General features: G+C 45.3%; 1 protein-coding gene across 1 annotated transcript; it reads right to left on the minus strand.

The window, feature by feature from the left end:
- Positions 1–623: 623 nt before the first annotated feature.
- Positions 624–19,022, minus strand: LOC112108258 (cysteine-rich venom protein TEL1-like). Its single transcript, XM_024202316.1, has 7 exons — positions 18,963–19,022; positions 11,582–11,698; positions 10,373–10,460; positions 6,905–7,050; positions 5,759–5,853; positions 3,509–3,597; positions 624–751 (listed from the first exon to the last, which is right to left on the minus strand). Exons 1-7 carry the CDS (start codon positions 19,020–19,022, stop codon positions 624–626), a joined length of 723 nt encoding a protein of 240 aa, XP_024058084.1.
- Between the last annotated feature and the right edge of the window lie 644 nt (positions 19,023–19,666).

Consider the following 19,666-nt stretch of genomic DNA (forward strand, 5'->3'; position numbering starts at 1 on the left):
GCAATGCAGTCCACAGGTTTATTTGCAGAGTAAGGTACTACTCCATGTGATCAAGGGTGGCAGAATCCAGCCCTCAGTACTTTTAGTGGGAACAGTTCTGCTACCCTTACTCCCATTGCATTCCTGTTGCATTCTGCTACCACTTACAACCTTTGCATTCCTGTTGCAACTAACAGGAACGCTTGTGCGGTAAGGTGATTCTGCACATGAATGAAGATGGAGATGTCTGGCCCATTGTATCAATGGGATTACTTACAGAATAAGGACTATACATGTATATCTTGGCAGGAACTGATCTTTAGATAGATAGTACTTTAAATGGTATTTTGTAGAGAGTGAAGTTGACATTGATGGAGAAGAAATCTCAGTCATTGAATATTATATACGTCTCGCATGTAAGATGCTGAATTTCAAGCAAAAAAGAAAAATCTACAACATTTTAAAACAAAGAATTAAACTAGGATAAGAACATAAGTTGAGTGGCCAGATCCTACACTCAGATGAGTCGTCCCATTGAAGTCACTAGGACTACACACATAAGGGGTGCAAGATGGGACCCTGATTTTCTAAAAGGGGCCGTTATTAAAGAGAAGAATTGCCATGAAGAGAGGAATCCGAGGCGGTTATTTTATTTCAGTGGGGCAATGGCAGGAGGCAGGACAGTATTCCTTGACCACGGGCTGTGCACATCCATATTGCTTTGCTAAACCAGGACAATTTGAGTAAGTGTCCTCATACGTACAAGGATTGGCTGAAAACGAAACACATCATGAGATTAGATATTAAAGGAAACAGTGTAGGGTGTTTTTCCTCTTGTTACAGCATATTTTGACTCCAGTGTATTTTTTTCAGCACAGTTTTACTTATTCCCCAGTAAGGTTCTAAAAGTCTAACTGGCCACAGAAATATTGTTTACTTAATTCAAGGCATTGTATTAGGTGGAGCAATGCTTTTTGCTTTAGTACAGCTTATTACAATACCATTACAATAAGGAGAAGTCAGGTTTGGAGGCTGGTTTCTTTTTAAGAAGACGGGATCTGTTCTCGGTCCTTTTATTTCCCAGTAGCGTTTTTGTCCCAGAAATGAGCTATCAAGATTTGCAAACCTAGTGTATTCTGTGGACTGTATCAATATATCGGCCCAGTCATCCAGGAGGAAGACGTCATAAGGAACTGTCCTACTTCCCTTGCACCTTTGCCCAGGGGCTTGGCACAATCTCCCTTTGAGCTCAAGGTGAAATCCATCCCTGTGTGAGGGTCAGTACAAGGCCTGTGCCACATTACAGTCCAACTTAACCCATGAAAATAGCAACTGGTGGGACCTTAATGCGGCATCGGCTTTGTGATGACCCTCTGCACATGGGTAAGTTTCATCCTTAGGGAATTCAGTGACTCAGTGTGATGGCGCTAGTCACCCCAAAATGAGTAGAGGAGCTGAATGGAGGGCAGAGCAATGGACCCAGTCTCCTCTGTGCACGCTCAGTGGGGTGTGCTGTCTGCATCATTTCACAGGGTGTCAGGGCAGCCATACTGTCCCTTTCCTCCCAGAACTACTGTGCCTGCCTCAGGTGCAGCACCTCCAGTCGTTCCACCTCCAGTCTGTCCATGTGTGTGTCTTGGAAGTTACAACCGCTAAATCCATTGCAGGTTTTTCTATACACTCAGCAGTTCTTAGTGTACAAATCCAAGTGGCTTTGGTTGTTAGCAAAGGGCCCTGACAGTCTACCACAAGGGTCGGCAACCTTTCAGAAGTGGTGTGCCGAATCTTCATTTATTCACTCTAATTTATGTTTTCGCGTGCCAGTAATATGTTTTAACCTTTTTAGAAGGTCTCTTTCTATAAGTCTATAATATATAACTAAACTATTGTTGTATGTAAAGTAAATAAGGTTTTTAAAATGTTTAAGAAGCTTCATTAAAAATTAAATTAAAATGCAGAGCCCCCCGCACAGGTGGCCAGCACCCGGGCAGTGTGAGTGCCACTGAAAATCAGCTTGCGTGCCGCCTTTGGCACACGTGCCATAGGTTATCTACCCCTGGTCTACCATATGAGAGAGGGGGATGAAAGCCACCTCTCTCTGCCTGGGGAGGCACATTAGGCGACATAACAGATTAGAGACTCAGCTGTTTTTTCCTTGCACACCACGAGGCAGCTTTGCTGTGGTACCTCTCCCACTACAGCAATCTTAGGAGAAACTTGTTGCTCAGAGGCAAAGGGTCTAGTACACCTCTACCTCGATATAACGCTGTCCTCTGGAGCCAAAAAAAATCTTACTATGTTATAGGTGAAACCGCGCTATATCGAACTTGCTTTGATCCATGGGAGGGCGCAGCCCCGCCCGCCCCGGTGCACTGCTTTACCGCGTTATATCCGAATTTGGGTTATATCGGGTTGCGTTATATCGAGGTAGAGGTGTATATAAAACACCAAGGGCTAGAATGTGCAATGCTCACTCAGGTGGAGGAGCACTTACTCAGTCTCACTGAAGCCAATGGAGCTACTTGCATGAGTAAGTGCTCACCAGGGTGAGTAAAGGTTCCACACCGTGGCTCAAAGGTTATTACCCAGAATGAGAAGTAGGAAAATGCCGTTACTCCACTTGGACTGGACGAATGACAGTCTAAAATCCCTGTGAGAACTGCTCTTGCCATTGTAGGTGTTAAATATTTTTAATGCTTTCACAAATTCCTTTTTCTTTTCGGGGGGGTGGGAAGGGAGCAGAGTTAATGGTGATCTCCTTGCTCAGATTAAGCAGCAGCATACTCCACAAGTTGTCTCACTGATTTCAATTGGACTATTCATTATCTATTTATGTGATGTCTAGCACAACAGAGTCCTGGTCCATGACAGTGGCTCCTAAGTGCTATCACGATACAAATAATAAATCAGACTAATGGTATAAAGTCCTATTCAGTACCAATTCACAGAAATGTAGGGCTGTAAGGGACCTTGAGAGGTCATCTGCTCCCATGCTGAGGTAGAATTAAGTATTCCTAGGCCATCCCTGACAAGTTAATCTAGCCTATTCTTAAAAAAAACAAACTTCCAATGATGGGGATTCCAACCTGTTCCTGTGCTTAACTACCCTTAAGTTAGAGAGATTTTCCTAATATCTAAATCTCCCTTACTGTAAACTAAGCCAATTACTTCTTGTCCTACCCTGGGATGATGTGGAGAACAATTGATCACCATCTCCTTTATAACAAAATTGTACATCTCTGCAGACTATGTCCCCCTCAGTCTTCTCTTTTGAGGGGGACGTGATAACATGACGACATTCCCCAGACATACCAGTCTCCCATCAGAAGCCCTTACATGAGCCCCAACACATGCTCATTTTCAAACATGGCATGCTTAGCAATGAGCGTGGGTAAGGGCATTGCAGTCTGGCTCTGGAGCCATGGTTTTTGAGTGATAATTTCCCAAAGCCTTCCCTCCAAGGGAATTAAACATTGTTTTGCAGTGGCTAAGTTGTCACTTATTAATACTTCAAATTGCTAAAACTTACTGCATAGTCCATTGTCACAAGCATTAGGGCAATCTCCACACGCTGCTCCTGATTTGTAAGGTGTATTTATTAAGGTATTGATATTCCCCCTGAAAGGGTAAAATTAAACAGCATAAAATGTAAAGTCAGTCTACAACACACATCTTCATTTACACACAGGGGACATTTACATTGCAGGAGTGGGTGTGATTAGCAGGTTGTGCAGACATCCCCTCACTAGCTCTAATCCTGCTACCAGGCTGCAAATAAGTGACGACGTCATGGGGCAGGCTTCAGCACAGGCTGCACAAGGGAGTATGTGCCCAGAGGGGTCAGGCAGGCTTATCCAGCCTGGGCTGATGCCTGTTCTGATGAACGCTTCCTATTATTTTTGCAAGCGAGCTAGAATAAAACTAGCACGGGTGTGATTGCAGCTCATGTAGACATACCCCTGGCTGCAGTGTAGACACACCCTTAGTCTGGTCTGTAGCAAACAACAATTTCAAAGTGTAACTCTTAATATGAACCAGAGATGTATAACCAACCCCCCTGCACTGCTTTGAAACTCTTACTCGTTGACTTTATTGTTAACGTATTGCTTACAGTACTTGCAAGTGTTCATGTGCCATCCTGCACAGAGGGCTCACAGCGACCAGCACTGCTACGTCAGAAGCATGTACAATTAACCCTGCAGGAGCAGTGGCGGATTTAGAGTTAGTGGGGCCCTTTGCGCAGCTTCATTTCCGGGAGCAAGGTTGGGGGCACGGTGCAGGCTCTGGGCTGGGGCAGGGGGTTGGGCTGTGGGAGGGGGGCGGCGCTTAACTCGGATGGTGCGGCTCCCAAAGCGACCGGCACAGAAACCCCTTCAGGAGCGGCTCCTAGTGGGGGAGGAGGGAGAAGGAGGCAGGGGGTCTCTGCATGCTGCTGCACGCGGGAGTGCCCATTGGCCACACTTACGGCCAATGGGAGCTGTGGAGTCTGTGCTCGGGGCGGGGGCAGCGTGCGATTAAAGTGTTCTCCTACTGGCTTTTGTATATTTTACCATTCCTGATGTCTAATTTGTGTCCATTTATTCTTTTACGTAGGGACAGTCCGGTTTGGCCAATATACATGGCAGAGGGGCACTGCTGTCACTTGATGGCATATATAACATTAGTAGACATGCAGGTGAACGAGCCCTTGATGCTGTGGCTGATGTGGTTGGGTCCTCTGATGGTGTCGCCAGAGTAGATATGGGGACAGAGTAGGCAACGAGGTTTACTACAGGGATTGGTTCCTGGGTTGGTGTTTCTGTGATGTGGTGTGTAGTTGCTGGTGAGTATTTGCTTCAGGTTGGGGGGCTGTCTGTAAGTGAGGACTGGCCTGCCTCCCAAGGTCTGTGAGAGTGAGGGATCGTTTTCCAGGATATGTTGTAGATCGTTGATAATACACTGGAGAGGTTTTAGCTGGGGGCTGTACGTGATGGCCAGTGGTGTTCTGTTATTTTCCTTGTTGGGCAAATCGGACATCAGGAATGGTAACATACAAAAGCCAGTAGGAGAACACTTTAATCTCCCTGGACATTCTATAACAGATTTAAAAGTAACTATACTTGAACAAAAAACCTTCAGAAACAGGCTTCAAAGAGAAACAGCAGAACTAAAATTCATTTGCAAATTTAACACCATTAATTTGGGCTTGAATAGGGACTGTGAGTGGCTGGCTCATTACAAAAGCAGCTTTGCCTCGCCTGTAATTGACACCTCCTCATCTATTATTGGGAGTGGACTACATCCACCATGATCGGATTGGCCCTGTTAACACTGGTTCTCCACTTGTGAGGTAACTCCCTTCTCTTCATGTGTCATTATATAATGCCTGCATCTGTAATTTTCACTCCATGCATCTGAAGTGAAGTTTTTTACTCACGAAAGCTTATGCCCAAATAAATCGGTTAGTCTTTACGATGCCACCGGACTCCTTGTTGTTTTTGTGGATAAAAAGAAGACACTCGCATTTCTCACTTACCAAGCAGTTAGAAAAGAATGCTTAGATTTTTAAGCAGAGCAGACCTCAATGGGCAATTAAGGGTTCTATGAGTTGTTTTATTTTAGAAGGTAATTTGCATATACGCTTCTGCATACCATTATTACTGAATTGCCCCTCTGACCATAAACCCACTAAAAAATTATGATGCAATCAGCAATGTAGCTGAAAGTTTCCTGGGTCATTTTAATGAATTAAAACACTAAGGAATTCCAATAATCAATTAAATCTATAGTTAATACATACGCAGGGCAGTAATGGCAAACATAAAAGTAGTTGTATTCACTCTCAGGACAAAAGGCAACTGCACATCCAATCTGGTAAGACTTGTACCAAACCACCTGGAGATAGAAGAGTAACTACATGAGTGAATGTGAAAGACTATATTTTTTAATATAAAATATACTTCTATGAAGCTGGATTTGGGCACATTATCTTATCACACAATGTGGCAGAATATAAGTCACATCTTGTAGGAGAGAAACCAGACTATGTAGTTTTCATATGGTCTTATTCACCCTTTGTAGGATGTAATGGGAATGAAATGCAACCGACATGGTAGATTCTCAGTCACCTGGAATATTTAAATCAAGACATATACATACAAACAACACATACTCTGGTTCAACCACAAACTGTTGGGCAAGATTCAGGAGTCACTAGATAAAAGTATCTGGTCAGTGTTACCCACAGCAGGTGATACTAGATGGTCATAATGGCCCCTTCAGGGCATGAAGTCTAAGACAATACAATTCTACAGAGTTTGTAAACCAATGTAAAGATGTTTATCTCCCTAGGTTCTTATCTCACCCACATTCCAGTAATAACTTAGGGCCTCCAAAATATTAAAAAAAATACAAATAAATTTTCACACATTCTTCCTTCCTAACCTGTAGGAGAATTAGCTTGATTAGTTTATAATTTGTGAATGTGTATGTGTCTGAAGAAGTTATTGAAGGAACACTAAGGGAAGATAATAACTTATAACCTAATTTGCCATCAGTACAGCAAGAAGAACATTACTCCCACAAGAAAAAAAAATCTAGTAGATTTTTCGAGTCTATCCCTCTGCCAATGTGTTACTGTTCCCTACAACTTAAGTAGCTTGGTCTAGCCTAGTTTTCAAATATCCAAGCCATAGGGTTTCCACCATATCCCTGGGTCTAATACATCTTACTGTGAGGAAGTTGGTCATAATATTTAGTCTACAGTTTCCATATTCTTATTTTTTTTGGTCACATTAATTTTGCTCTGTTGGAATAATTCTTATCCTTCATGGTGTTTATTTTCTTTAAATATATTGAAGCTGTTATTCTCCTACCCATGATAATCATTTAGTCAAACATGTATCAGTTAAAACATGAATGTAACAAGTGGTACTATGGTCCCTACCTGAGTATAATGGCCAATCACTGCACCTGGTGTGGTTGGCCCAATGCCATACATGAAATTTTCCACCTCATTGTACCAGGCTTGAATTGCATCTGACCAGGAATTGGGTGCAGTTGACATGTAGAGATTTTCGCCACAGCCCACTGCTGAAAATGGAAAGGAAACAAGTCACAAAAGCTGAAGAAAGGGGCGTAAGAAGAAACAAGCACTTTGCCATGTGGGTAGAACCAGTAGAAGATTCAGGAATTTCTAGGAGAGTCTGGTGGGAAGAATCTGTTTCATTTCCTGAATACCCACACACTACAGCCTTGCCCTCTGTCACTCTCCAGGTCATGAGTGAATGGTGTTGGGGAAATCCCAATGGTTCAAAGGTTAACTCTGATTCTCATAAGCATTCAAAGATTCAGATGTTTATCTGAACCTTCATGGTTCCAATAAATTCTCAAAGCCCAGATCTACCAAAATGCCAAGGGATCCCAAAAACTGAGAGATCCACCCACTCTGGACAGATGTTGCTGCCAGCAAAAACTCCTTGACATTGCTCACTCATTCCCTGTCCACGGCATCCTGAATAGTCTCATACTGGCCCAGCCTTCTGGTTTTCTCCATAAACTATGTCTATTTTTCAAGGAGCTACTGTTAAGGATCTACAAGCTGAATGGAAACTTTTTAAAGACACCATAATGTATACCCCAAATTAAAAACCATAGTAAGTGAACCAAAAAAGTGACACCCTGGCTAAATAACACAGTAAAAGAAGCAGTGAAAGACAAAAAGGCATCCTTTAAAAAGTGGAAGTTAAATCCTTGTGAGGAAAATAGAAAGGAGCATAAACACTGGCAAACGAAGTGTAAAAATATAATTAGGAAGGCCAAAAAAGTATTTGAACAACTAGCCAAAGTCTCAAACATTTATAGCAAATTTTTTTGCCTGCTAAACAACTGGTGGGGACAGTGGATGATCGAGATGCTAAAGTAGCACTCAAGGACGATAAGGCCACTGCAGAGAAACTAAATGAATTCTTTGCATCGGGCTTCGCAGCTGAGGATGTGAGGGAGATTCCCAAACCTGAACCATTCTTTTTAGGTGACAAATCTGAGGAACTGTCCCAGATTGAGGTGTCATTAGAGGAGATTTTGGAACAAATTGATAAACTAAAGAGTAATAAGTCACCAGGACCAGATGGTATTCATCCAAGAGCTATGAAGAAACTCAAATGTGAGACTGCAGAACTAACTGTCATCTATAATCTATCATTTAAATCAGCTTCAGTACTGAATGACTGGAGAATACCTAACATGACGCCAATCTTTTCAAAGGGCTCCAGAGGTGATCCCGGCAATTACAGGCCGGTAAGCCTGACTTCAGTACCGGGCATACTGGTTGAAACTATAGTAAAGAACAAAATTATCAGACACAGAGATGAACATAATTTGTTGGGGAAGAGTCAACATGGTTTTTATAAAGGGAAATCATGCCTCACTAATCTACTAGAATTCTTTGAGGGGTCAACAAACATGTGGACAAGGGGGATCCAGTGGATATAGTGTACTTAGATTTTCAGAAAGCCTTTGACAAGGTCCCTCACCAAAGACTCTTAAGCAAAGTAAGCTGTCATGGGATAAAGAGGGAAGGTGGTCTCATAAATTGGTAACTGGTTAAAAGATAGGCAACAAAGGGTAGGAATAAATGCTCAGTTTTCAGAATGGAGAGAGGAAAATAGGCGTCTGCACTGGGACCAATCCTATTCAACATACTCATAAATCATCTGGAAAAAGGGGTAAACAGTGAGGTGGCAAAATTTGCAGATGATACAAAACTACTCAAGATAGTTAAGTTCCAGGCAGACTGTGAAGAGCTAGAAAAGGATTTCACAAAACTGAGTGACTGGGCAACAAAATGGCAGATGAAATTCACTGTTGATAAATGCAAAGTAATGCACAATGGAAAGCATAATCCCAACTATACATATGAAGTGATGGGGTCTAAATTAGCTGTTACCACTCAAGAAAGAGATCTTGGAGTCATTGTGGATAGTTCTCTAAAAACATCCACTCAATGTGCAACGGCAGTCAAAAAAAGCTAACAGAATGTTGGGAATCATTAAGAAGGATAGAGAATAAGACAGAAAATATCACATTGCGTCTATATAAATCCATGGTATGCCCACATCTTGAATACTGCCTGCAAATGTGGTCGCCCCATCTCAAAAAAGTTATATTGGACTTGGAAAAGATTCAGAAAAGGGCAAAAAAAAATGATTAGGGGTATGGAACAGCTTCTGTATGGGGAGAGATAAATAAGACTGGGGCATTTCAGTTTGGGAAAGAGACTGAGGGGGGAATATGATTGAGGTCTATAAAATCATGACTGGTGTGCAGAAAGTAAATAAGAAAGTGTGATTTACTCCTTCTCATCACACAAGAACTAGGGGCCACCAAATGAAATGTATAAGCAGTAGGTTTAAAAACAAACACAAGGAAGTGTTTCTTCACACAATGCACAGTCAACCTGTGGAATTCTTTGCCAGAGGATGTTGTGAAGGCCAAGACTATAACAAGGTTCAAAAAAGAACTGGATAAATTCATGGAGGATAGGTCCATCAATGGCTATTACCCAGCATGGGGAGGGATGGTGTCCCTAGCCTCTGTTTGCCAGAAGCTGAGAATGGGTGATAGGAGATGGATCACTTGATGATTACTTGTTCTGTTCATTCCCTCTGGGGCACCTGGTATTGGCCACTGTTGGAGACAGGATACTGTGCTAGATGGACCTTTGGTCTGAACCAGTATGGCTGTACTTATGTTCTTAATCCACCCTGGTGTTTGTTATGAAAATATTGAGAAAATAGGTTTTCTTGCAATGATTCTTAAAGTAGGAGTAACTCCATGGAAGTCAGTGGAATTACACTAATGTAAAACTGGTGCAACATAGATCAGAATCAAAGCTTAAATTTGGATCTGGATTCAAACTTTCTCATGTGTCAGGAGTGGTCATGTCCATTGTTTTGTTTTGGGTCCAGTCTCGAATAAGCTCAAAGTAACAACATCATTGTTCACCATTCTGTGACCTCAATTAAAAGTGTTTTACCTTCACACAATACTCTTCATATTATTAGAGCTGTTTAGGGATAAGGAGTCGGAGGAGGGGGATTGGAATGAGATAAATCTAAACAAAAACATTTGAAATATTTTCCCTTTTTTCCCCAAAATTAAAAATTGTGAAATTTCTTGGAAATTTTTCATTATTTCTTTAATGTTTAAATTTAGTCTATATTCAAAAAATATTGCTTACCTCTAAATATCACACAGCAGAATAGATGAATCCATACACTCCACTGTTATAAATCTTATTCATTCAGCAAAATATTAATACCACTTAAATATGAGTGGGGTTATATTATCTGAAAATTGTTCATATAATTGGATGAATTGTGCATTATTAATTTAAAACTGACATTTTACTTACTAGTTGTCCTTCTGCTTTCAGGACTGTGGGATAAAGTACATTCATTTGCCCAACTTTTGGCATTCTCTGCAGCTGTGCGACTCCATTCCTTAATGAAATGAGAAACATTGTGTGTTCAGATGTGTATCTCCTAGTAATGCAGAATGTAGAAGAGAACATACACTTGGATATTGCATTTTCAGAGTGTTTATAATCTTGACAACTCTCTCTTTCATTTGGGTAGTAAAAGGAGAAGGAGCTCAGTAGCTGCACACCTTAGGAGAAGGCTAGAGAGAACGTACCACAAGACAACTGGGAGACCAGAGCTTCCATTCACTTGAAAAGGAGACTGTAGAGGGGTGGACACCAGCTCCTGCCCTGAGGGGCTTAAAACAGCCCTAGGAAAGGGCTGTGGCAGGAGAAAACAGCCACTGGGCTGATTGGGGGAAGCAGGCAGAGTGGCGGCCACGCCCCAAACAGAGCCCAGCTGCCCCCTATATAAGAGGCTGGGAGCCAGGAGCTCAGCAGTCTCTCTCTAGCTGTAGAGGGAGATGGACCTGGTTGCAGGGACCTGAGCAGATTACTTGAGTGGAGCAGGGCTGGGGAAAGGCTGGGGAGCTCCAGCCTGGAAAGCCCCAGACTGCGGCCTAGCAGAAGGCCAATGGGTACTGGGGGTTGCAGAGGGCAGCCCAGGGGTAGGCAAAGGCAGCAGGTCCAACCCCACCTTGCCAGTGATGAGTGGCCTACACTGCAGTCTGCCTCAGGGAATGGGGGCTAGTTGCTGACTGGCAGTAGCCTTACACTGAGGCAAGGTGGGGATAAGGGGTGGGGGTTCCCTGGGTGGGGAGACCCTGAGACCAAGGGTTTACTACCAGAGGCACAGCGCCCCAGAGAAAGGGGCACCAGGGTCTTGAAAGGGACACGGGCCAGCGGTAAGGTGGATCACCGGCCTGCAGAGGGCGCTCCAGAAGCTGGACGAGCTAATTCCCGACAGAGACCAGCAGGAGGTGCCGCAGGAGTGAGTCCCGCACGCTTACAGAGATGTTGTGCATGAGTAGCAAGATTTGTCACCCCCAATGTGCTTTTTTCCCTTGATAATTCCTATGTTCTCTAACATCTTAATGGGGAAAGGATTCAAATGACATGTTTTCTGCCGGCTGAAATGCTGTGCCCTTGCAAATTCTCTAACATTAGTATACATTACAGATTAGTTTGCAAAATGCATCTTACCATCCTCAGCATGTTGCTAGCAGTTGGCATCACACCTCTCCTTAGGGCATTGTGCTTGTCAACAATCTCCTTTTGTTGATCTGCCTTGTCAGTTGACAGAGCAGCAAAACCTGATGTCTAAATAAAAAAAAAACATGTTTTTTTGTATATAGGTTGTGAGAGTCAAAAATATTTTATATGTGAAGCTAGGAATCAATTCCAAGTAATGTGTCTTTATTAACATCATTAGTTCATGAAATATTTTAAAATTAATTTAATCCAGATGAATCAATAATTAATTAATAAATTATGGGTCAGTTATGATATGTGTTCTATGTTAAATAGCACCCTACTTCATATATCAGGGGGTAGCCGTGTTAGTCTGTATCTACAAAAACAACAAGGAGTCTGGTGGCACCTTAAAGACTAAGGGTATGTCTACACTACGAGAGTAGTTCGATTTTAGTTAAATCGAATATGTGCAATCGATATTAGAAAGTCGAACGTGTGTGTCTACACTAAGGACAGTAATTCGACTTTGTGAGTCCACACTAACGGGGCAAGCGTCGACATTGGAAGCGGTGCACTGTGGGCAGCTATCCCACAGTTCCCGCAGTCCCCGCTGCCCATTGGAATTCTGGGTCGAGCCGCCAATGCCTTCTGGGTAAAAAATGTGGCGAGGGTGCTTTTGGGTAACTGTCGTCATCCGTCAGTCACTACCGCCCTCCCTCCCTGAAAGCGCCGGCGGGAAATCAGTTCGCGCACTTTTTGATCAGTCACAGCGCGGACGCCACAGCACTGCGATCATGGATCCCGCTGCGACCATCGCTGCAGTTGTGGCCGTTCTCAACGCCTCGCAGCTTATCATACACCTTTCCCAGAGGCAGATGCAGAGAAATCAGGCGAGGAGGCTACGGCACCGCCGTGAGGGCCTGAAGTCGGAGAGTAGCACAGAGCTGTCAGAAACCACGAGCCCCAGCGCCCAGGACATCACGGTGGCAATGGGGCATGTGGATTTTGTTGAACGGCGATTCTGGGCCCGGGAAACAAGCACGGACTGGTGGGACCGCATAGTGCTTCAGGTCTGGGATGAATCCCAGTGGCTGCGAAACTTTCGCATGCGGAAGGGGACTTTCCTCGAACTTTGTGAGTTGCTGTCCCCTGCCCTGAAGCGCAAGGACACCCGCATGCGAGCAGCCCTGACTGTCCAGAAGCGAGTGGCCATAGCCCTCTGGAAGCTTGCAACGCCGGACAGCTACCGGTCAGTCGCGAACCACTTTGGCGTGGGCAAATCTACCGTGGGGGTTGTTGTCCTGCAAGTAGCCAAGGCAATCGTCAAGGTACTGCTGTCAAAGGTAGTGACCCTGGGAAACGCGCAGGCCATCATAGATGGCTTCGCAGCGATGGGATTCCCAAACTGCGGTGGGGCTATAGATGGGACTCACATCCCTATCCTGGGACCGGGCCACCAGGCCAGCCAGTACATCAACAGAAAGGGCTTCTTTACCCGGTTGCCGTCGACTATCCTCTCCAGTTACATACCCCCTTCACCTCCTTCCCAAAAAATAAAATCTGTTCTGTTTTGTTAATGGACACCGTTGTCTTTATTACTGTTTTCGCGGGAATGTTTTAAACCTGGGACGCAGACTGTGGCATAAGATCTGTAACTGCCCTCCCCCGCCACAAAGTCACAGAGCAACCCCCCCTCCCCCCCAGGACATGAAAACCACCTCCCAGACTGACCAGGGTAACTAGTCACTGCACTGTATATGTGCCCTGCTGCTGGACCTGCCCCCTGCTAAAGGTGACTGTCCTGTCCAATTACCAAGCCCCTTCCCCCCCCTTCAGACAGACTCTCCTCCAAAAGAAGAGGATGGAAACAGTAATGAACAGAAACGTATTTTTTATTAACAACCGCACATGGAACGGGGGGGTGAAACTTGGACGGGGTCTTGTGTGAGGCGGGTAGGAAAGGACTTTTCAAATTTTGGGGAATGAGAGCCTTCTAGTGGTAGAGCAGTCCGCAGGGGTGGAGTGAAATTTTTCATGGACCCTGCCGCCCCTCCGTGTTTGGACTTTGGGTGAGGGGGGTATGGGACTTGGTGGCGGGGCAGGGCAGTTAGAGAGAGACTGCAGCGGGGCTCTCTCCTCCTGCCTCCGGTCCTGCAGAACATCCACAAGGCGGCAGAGCGTGTCCGTTTGCTCCCTCATTAGTCCAAGCAGCGTTTGAGTAGCCTGCCAGTCCTCCTGTCGCCACCTCTCCTCCCGTTCCATGTTTGCCCGGTGCATTTGGGACAAGTTCTCCCTCCACTGTGTCTGCTGGGCTGCCTGTGCTCGGGAGCATCCCATTAGTTCAGCAAACATGTCTTCCCGTGTCCGCTTCTTCCTCCTCCTAATGTGCGCTAGCCTCTGGGCAGATGTGGCTGTGGGAATTGGAAAAAGGGAGTGAATTCCTGAGACAGATCAATGTATCTGTGAACAGAGAACATAGTCTTTCTCTGTGAACAAGACCATGCAGAGCACCTATCACACGCGCACTGAGGACAAGGTCGAATTTTCGGCCCTCGCCTACAGTGCCTGCGGTCTTGCTGTGGCGAGCTGAGGAGCGGGGCAGGACACCGGACTTTGTCTAGCTGGCAAACATGGTAAACCGTAGACTTGGGGCTGCTTAAAACTTTAAGAGTGGCACTGGCCTCCTTTCACATAGAAAGCAATGCGAGTCTCTGCTGGCAGCAATCCTGCAAGCATGAACTCTGCCCCTGTCCCAGCCCCTCGTGGCTGTAAACCGCGTGGCTGTAAACCGGCGGTTGCAGTTCTGCAAAGGAACGGGCAAGCAGTCCCAATACTAACTTTCGCCTACCTAATTCACAGCAGGGAGTCATGCCAGACATCACCCTCCTGAAGGTCTCGGAGAGCCAGAAGGAGCGGATGCTTCGGGACAGCCTGCAGAAACCGGGGCCATTTGCTGCAATGCTCTGCAAGGCCATGATCCCCGAATACCTGCTGGCGTTGTGGCAGGGAAACGTGTCCTACCACGGGGGGCCTAATAAGCTCTCCCTGCCAAAGAACCTGCTAAGTAGGCTGGAAAGACACATGCAGGAGGTCTATGAGGAGTTCTCCCTGGGGGATCTCGCCTCTATCCCCGGACACATCGACCAGCTTTTGGGTTGGGTGCCCTTGGAGGGACAAAAGAGTGGAGCGTCTTGGGCAGTGTAATCATGAAGCGGACATTGTTGAATTTTCTTAAAATGGTTCGGACTATACATTGAAGCGGACAAAGACACAGTAATCATGATACCCTTTGTTCAGATTCCCCTTTTTGTTGCACTTTCCTGTTTACATGTTTTGAAGCACTTTACCCATTGTTAATATTTTAAATCTTCCTGTCCTGTTATAAATAAATGTTTACATGTTTGAAAGCACTTTAGCTATTGTTAATATTTTAAATATGCCAGTTATGTTATAAATAAATGTTTAGATATTTAAAACACTTACTGCTTGATCCTTCCCCTGAATCTGTGTCTGGGGTAACGGCGGGGGACGGTTGGTAGGGGATCTCTGTGAGGGTGATAAAGAGCTCCTGGCTGTCGGGGAAATCAGCGGTGCCAGCGCTGTCGACTGCCTCGTCCTCCTCATCTCCTTCTTCATCTTCCTCGTCCGCTAACATGTCGGAGGAACCGGCCGCGGACAATATCCCATCCTCAGAGTCCACGGTCAGTGGTGGGGTAGTGGTGGCGGCCGCACCTAGGATGGAATGCAGTGCCTCGTAGAAACGGGATGTGTGGGGCTGGGATCCGGAGCGTCCGTTTGCCTCTTTGGTTTTTTGGTAGCCTTGTCTCAGCTCCTTGATTTTCACGCGGCACTGCGTTGCATCCCGGCTGTATCCTCTCTCTGCCATGGCTTTAGAGATCTTCTCATAGATCTTTGCATTCCGTCTTTTGGAGCGCAGCTCGGAAAGCATGGACTCATCTCCCCACACAGCGATGAGATCCAAGACTTCCCGATCAGTCCATGCTGGGGCCCTCTATTAGATTGCACGGCCATCTCTGCTGGAGAGCTCTGCATCGTTGCCACTGCTGCTGAGCTTGCCACGGTGTCCAAACAGAAACTGCGATTCAAACTGCCCAGACAGGAAAAGGAATTCAAATTTTCCCGGGGTGTGGCTGGTCAGAGCATCCGAGCTCGGACTGCTGTCCAGAGTGTCAACAGAGTGGTGCACTGTGGGATAGCTCCCGGAGCTATTAGCGTCGATTTCCATCCACACCTAGCCTAATTCGATATGGCCATTTCGAATTTAGCGCTACTCCTCTCGTTGGGGAGGATTACAGAAATCGATTTAAAGAGAGCTCTATGTCAAACTAAATAGCCTCGTGGTGTGGACGGGTGCAGGGTTGATTCGATTTAACGGTGCTAAATTCGACAAACGCCTAGTGTAGACCAGGCCTAACAGATTTATTTGGGCATAAGCTTTCGTGAGTAAAAACCTCACTTCTTCGGATGCATAGAGTGAAAGTTACAGATGCAGACATTATATACTGACACATGGAGAGCAGGGAGTTACTTCGCAAGTGGAGAACCAGTGTTGACAGGGCCAATTCAATCAGGGTGGATGTAGTCCACTCCCAATAATAGATGAGGAGGTGTCAATTCCAGGAGAGGAAAAGCTGCTTCTGTAATGAGCCAGCCACTCCCAGTCCCTATTCAAGCCCAGATTAATGGTGTTGAATTTGCAAATGAATTTTAGTTCTGCTGTTTCTCTTTGAAGTCTGTTTCTGAAGTTTTTTTGTTCAATGATAGTGATTTTTAAATCTGTAATAGAATGACCAGGGAGATTGAAGTGTTCACTTACTGGCTTATGTATGTTACCATTCCTGATGTCCGATTTGTGTCCATTTATTCTTTTGCGGAGGGACTGTCCGGTTTGGCCAATGTACATGGCAGAGGGGCATTGCTGGCACATGATGGCATATATAACATTAGTGGATGTGCAGATGAATGAGCCCTTGATGGTGTGGCTGATGTGGTTGGGTCCTCTGATGCTGTTGCCAGAGTAGATATGGGGACAGAGTAGGCAACGAGGTTTGCTACAGGGATAGGTTCCTGGGTTGGTGTTTCTGTGGTGTGGTGTGTAGTTGCTGGTGAGTATTTGCTTCAGGTTGGGGGGTTGTCTGTAAGCGAGGACTGGCCTGCCTCCCAAGGTCTGTGAGAGTGAGGGATCATTTTCCAAGATAGGTTGTAGATCGTGGATAATGCGCTGGAGAGGTTTTAGCTGGGGGCTGTATGTGATGGCCAGTGGTGTTCTGTTATTGTCCTTGTTGGGCCTGTCCTGTAGTAGGTGATTTCTGGGTACCCGTCTTGCTCTGTCAATCTGTTTCCTCACTTCCCCAGGTGGGTATTGTAGTTTTACGAATGCTTGATAAAGATCCTGTAGGTGTTTGTCTCTGTCTGAGGGGTTGGAGCAAATTCGGTTGTATCTTAGGGCTTGGCTGTAGACAATGGATCATGTGATGTGTCTTGGATGGAAGCTGGAGGCATGTAGGTACGTATAGCGGTCAGTAGGTTTCCGGTATAGGGTGGTGTTTATGAGACCATCACTTATTTGCACTGTAGTGTCCAGGAAGTGGATCTATTGTGTGGACTGGTCCAGGCTGAGGTTGATGGTGGAGTGGAAATTGTTGAAGTCCAGGTGGACTCCTCCTGACGGTCAAAATGACAGACTGGACCTCTACATAGAGTGCTTCCGCAGACGTGCACAGGCTGAAATTGTGGACAAACATCACTTGTTCCATAACCTCAGCCGTACAGAACGCAATGCCATCCACAGCCTCAGAAACAACTCTGACATTATCAAAGGGGCTGACAAAGGAGGTGCTGTAGTCATAATGAACAGGCCGGATTATGAACAGGAGGCTGCCAGGCAACTCTCCAAGACCATATTCTACAGGCCACTATCCTCTGATCCCACTGAGGAATACCAAAAGAAACTACACCATCCGCTCAAGAAATTCCCAGCTACAGTACGGGAACAAATCTACATGGACACACCCCCAGAACCCCGATCAGGGGTATTCTATCTGCTACCCAAGATCCATAAACCCGGAAACCCTGGACGCCCCATCATCTCAGGCATTGGCACTCTTACAGCAGGATTATCTGGCTATTTGGACTCTCTCCTCAGACCCTACGCTACCACCACTCCCAGCTATCTTTGAGACACCACCGACTTCCTGAGGAAACTACAATGCATTGGTGTTCTTCCTGAAAACACCATCCTGGCCACCATGGATGTAGAAGCACTTTACACCAATATTCCACATGAGGATGGACTACAAGTTGTCAGGAACAGTATCCCTGATGAGGCCACAGCACACCTGGTGGCTGAGCTTTGTGACTTTGTCCTCACCCACAACCACTTCAGATTTGGGGACAATTTATACCTTCAAGTCAGTGGCACTGCTATGGGTACCCGCATGGCCCCACAGTATGCCAACATTTTTATGGCTGACTTAGAACAACGCTTCCTCAGCTCTCGTCCCCTAGTGCCCCTCCTCTACTTGCGCTACATTGATGACATCTTCATCATATGGACCCACGGAAAGGAAGCCCTTGAAGAATTCCACCTGGACTTCAACAATTTCCACCCCACCATCCCTCCGCAAAAGAATAAATGGACAGAAGTCAGACATCAGGAATGGTAACATACAAAAGCCAGTAAGTAAACACTTCAATCTCCCTGGTCATTCTATTACAGATTTAACAGTCACTATCATTGAACAAAAAAAACTTCAGAAACAGACTTCAAAGAGAAACAGGCGAACTAAAATTCATTTGCAAATTTAACACCATTAATCTGGGCTTGAAAAGGGACTGGGAGTGGCTGGCTCATTACAGAAGCAGCTTTTCCTCTCCTGGAATTGACACCTCCTCATCTATTATTGGGAGTGGACTACATATACCCTGATTGATTGGCCCTGTCAACACTGGTTCTCCACTTGCAAAGTAACTCCCTGCTCTCCATGTGTCTGTATATAATGCCTGCATCTGTAACTTTCACTCTATGCATCTGAAGAAGTGAGGTTTTTACCCACGAAAGCTTATGCCCAAATAAATCTGTTAGTCTTTAAAGGTGCCACCAGACTCCTTGTTGTTAAATGCTTCTGTGGCTTTAGGGACTCTTAACATTTCACCCTGCCCGAAAATAGTCAAAATCAACATGAAGTGCTTTGAAATGACTGAAGTGGGATGATTTGAATGACTTGAACCAAATGTGTTTTTCTTTTTCAGTTTGCAAAAAATCGTTGATATTTTTATTTTTCGTCCTGTTTCAGGACAAGAAACATTTCAGAAATCTCAAAATGTTCCTGGGATTGGAAAAATGTTTCCCACCCAGCTCTTGTCCTACCTGTCCGCTGGATGGCTGCAGCACAGCAGCCAGGCCCAGGAATGCAGCCAGCAGAATCATCTCTGAAAAGGGAAGAGCAACCTGCTTAGTTCTCTTTCCTGCCTATAGCTTATGTTTATTTAAATACATTCCAGCGGAAGTGTGCTCCCATGTGCTGTATATGTCTGGGGTTTTTCTCAATCAGAAAGGTAGTGGTTTTGTCACCAGGTCTTTATACTAGAGAGAAAAATCCTCCTTTCTTTCTCTCTCATTTCTAACAGCACTATGAACCAACCAGCTTTCCATGTTTTCCTCAAAGTACATGCTCCTCTACTAGAGGGCTTTCTTTTAGACTCTGGTCAAACACAGTGGCCTAAGTTAAGTGTAGAGGGAGGTACTAGTTTCCCTGCATGGAGGAAAGGGAGACATTACTACTGCTGCCACTGTCTTCGGGCTTTCATTGTGAGGGGACAGTTTTAGTTTCTAGTCAAAGATCCATAGGAATCTTCCCTGTGGAGACTGCAGAGGGGATGCACTGAATTAGCATGTGCGCTACCCACCTTTGCAATACTCCCTTCCTAGCCACTTATGGCATTGCTCTTGCCCATACTGTCCATCCCATTGTGGAGGGGATGCTGAAGACATGGTAGCAGAGATGTCTCCCCAGAAGACTTTCTACTCATGGGACCATGCACCTGGGGTTACAGCAGCACAAGCCAGTGCAA

This window comes from Terrapene carolina, unplaced genomic scaffold, assembly GCF_002925995.2.
Source record: "Terrapene carolina triunguis isolate 2854851 unplaced genomic scaffold, T_m_triunguis-2.0 Scaffold42, whole genome shotgun sequence".
In the NCBI taxonomy this organism is placed as follows: Eukaryota; Metazoa; Chordata; order Testudines; family Emydidae; genus Terrapene; species Terrapene triunguis.

Bases quoted from the DNA above. Each gene is read 5' to 3' on its own strand.
- LOC112108258 (XM_024202316.1), bottom strand. From the start codon at position 19,022: ATGATTCTGCTGGCTGCATTCCTGGGCCTGGCTGCTGTGCTGCAGCCA. The intron at 11,699-18,962 runs GTAGGACAAGAG...TTTTTTATTTAG, and splicing joins TGCAGCCATCCAGCGGACAG to ACATCAGGTTTTGCTGCTCT. The intron at 3,598-5,758 runs GTATGTATTAAC...TTACCCTTTCAG, and splicing joins GTTTGCCATTACTGCCCTGC to GGGGAATATCAATACCTTAA.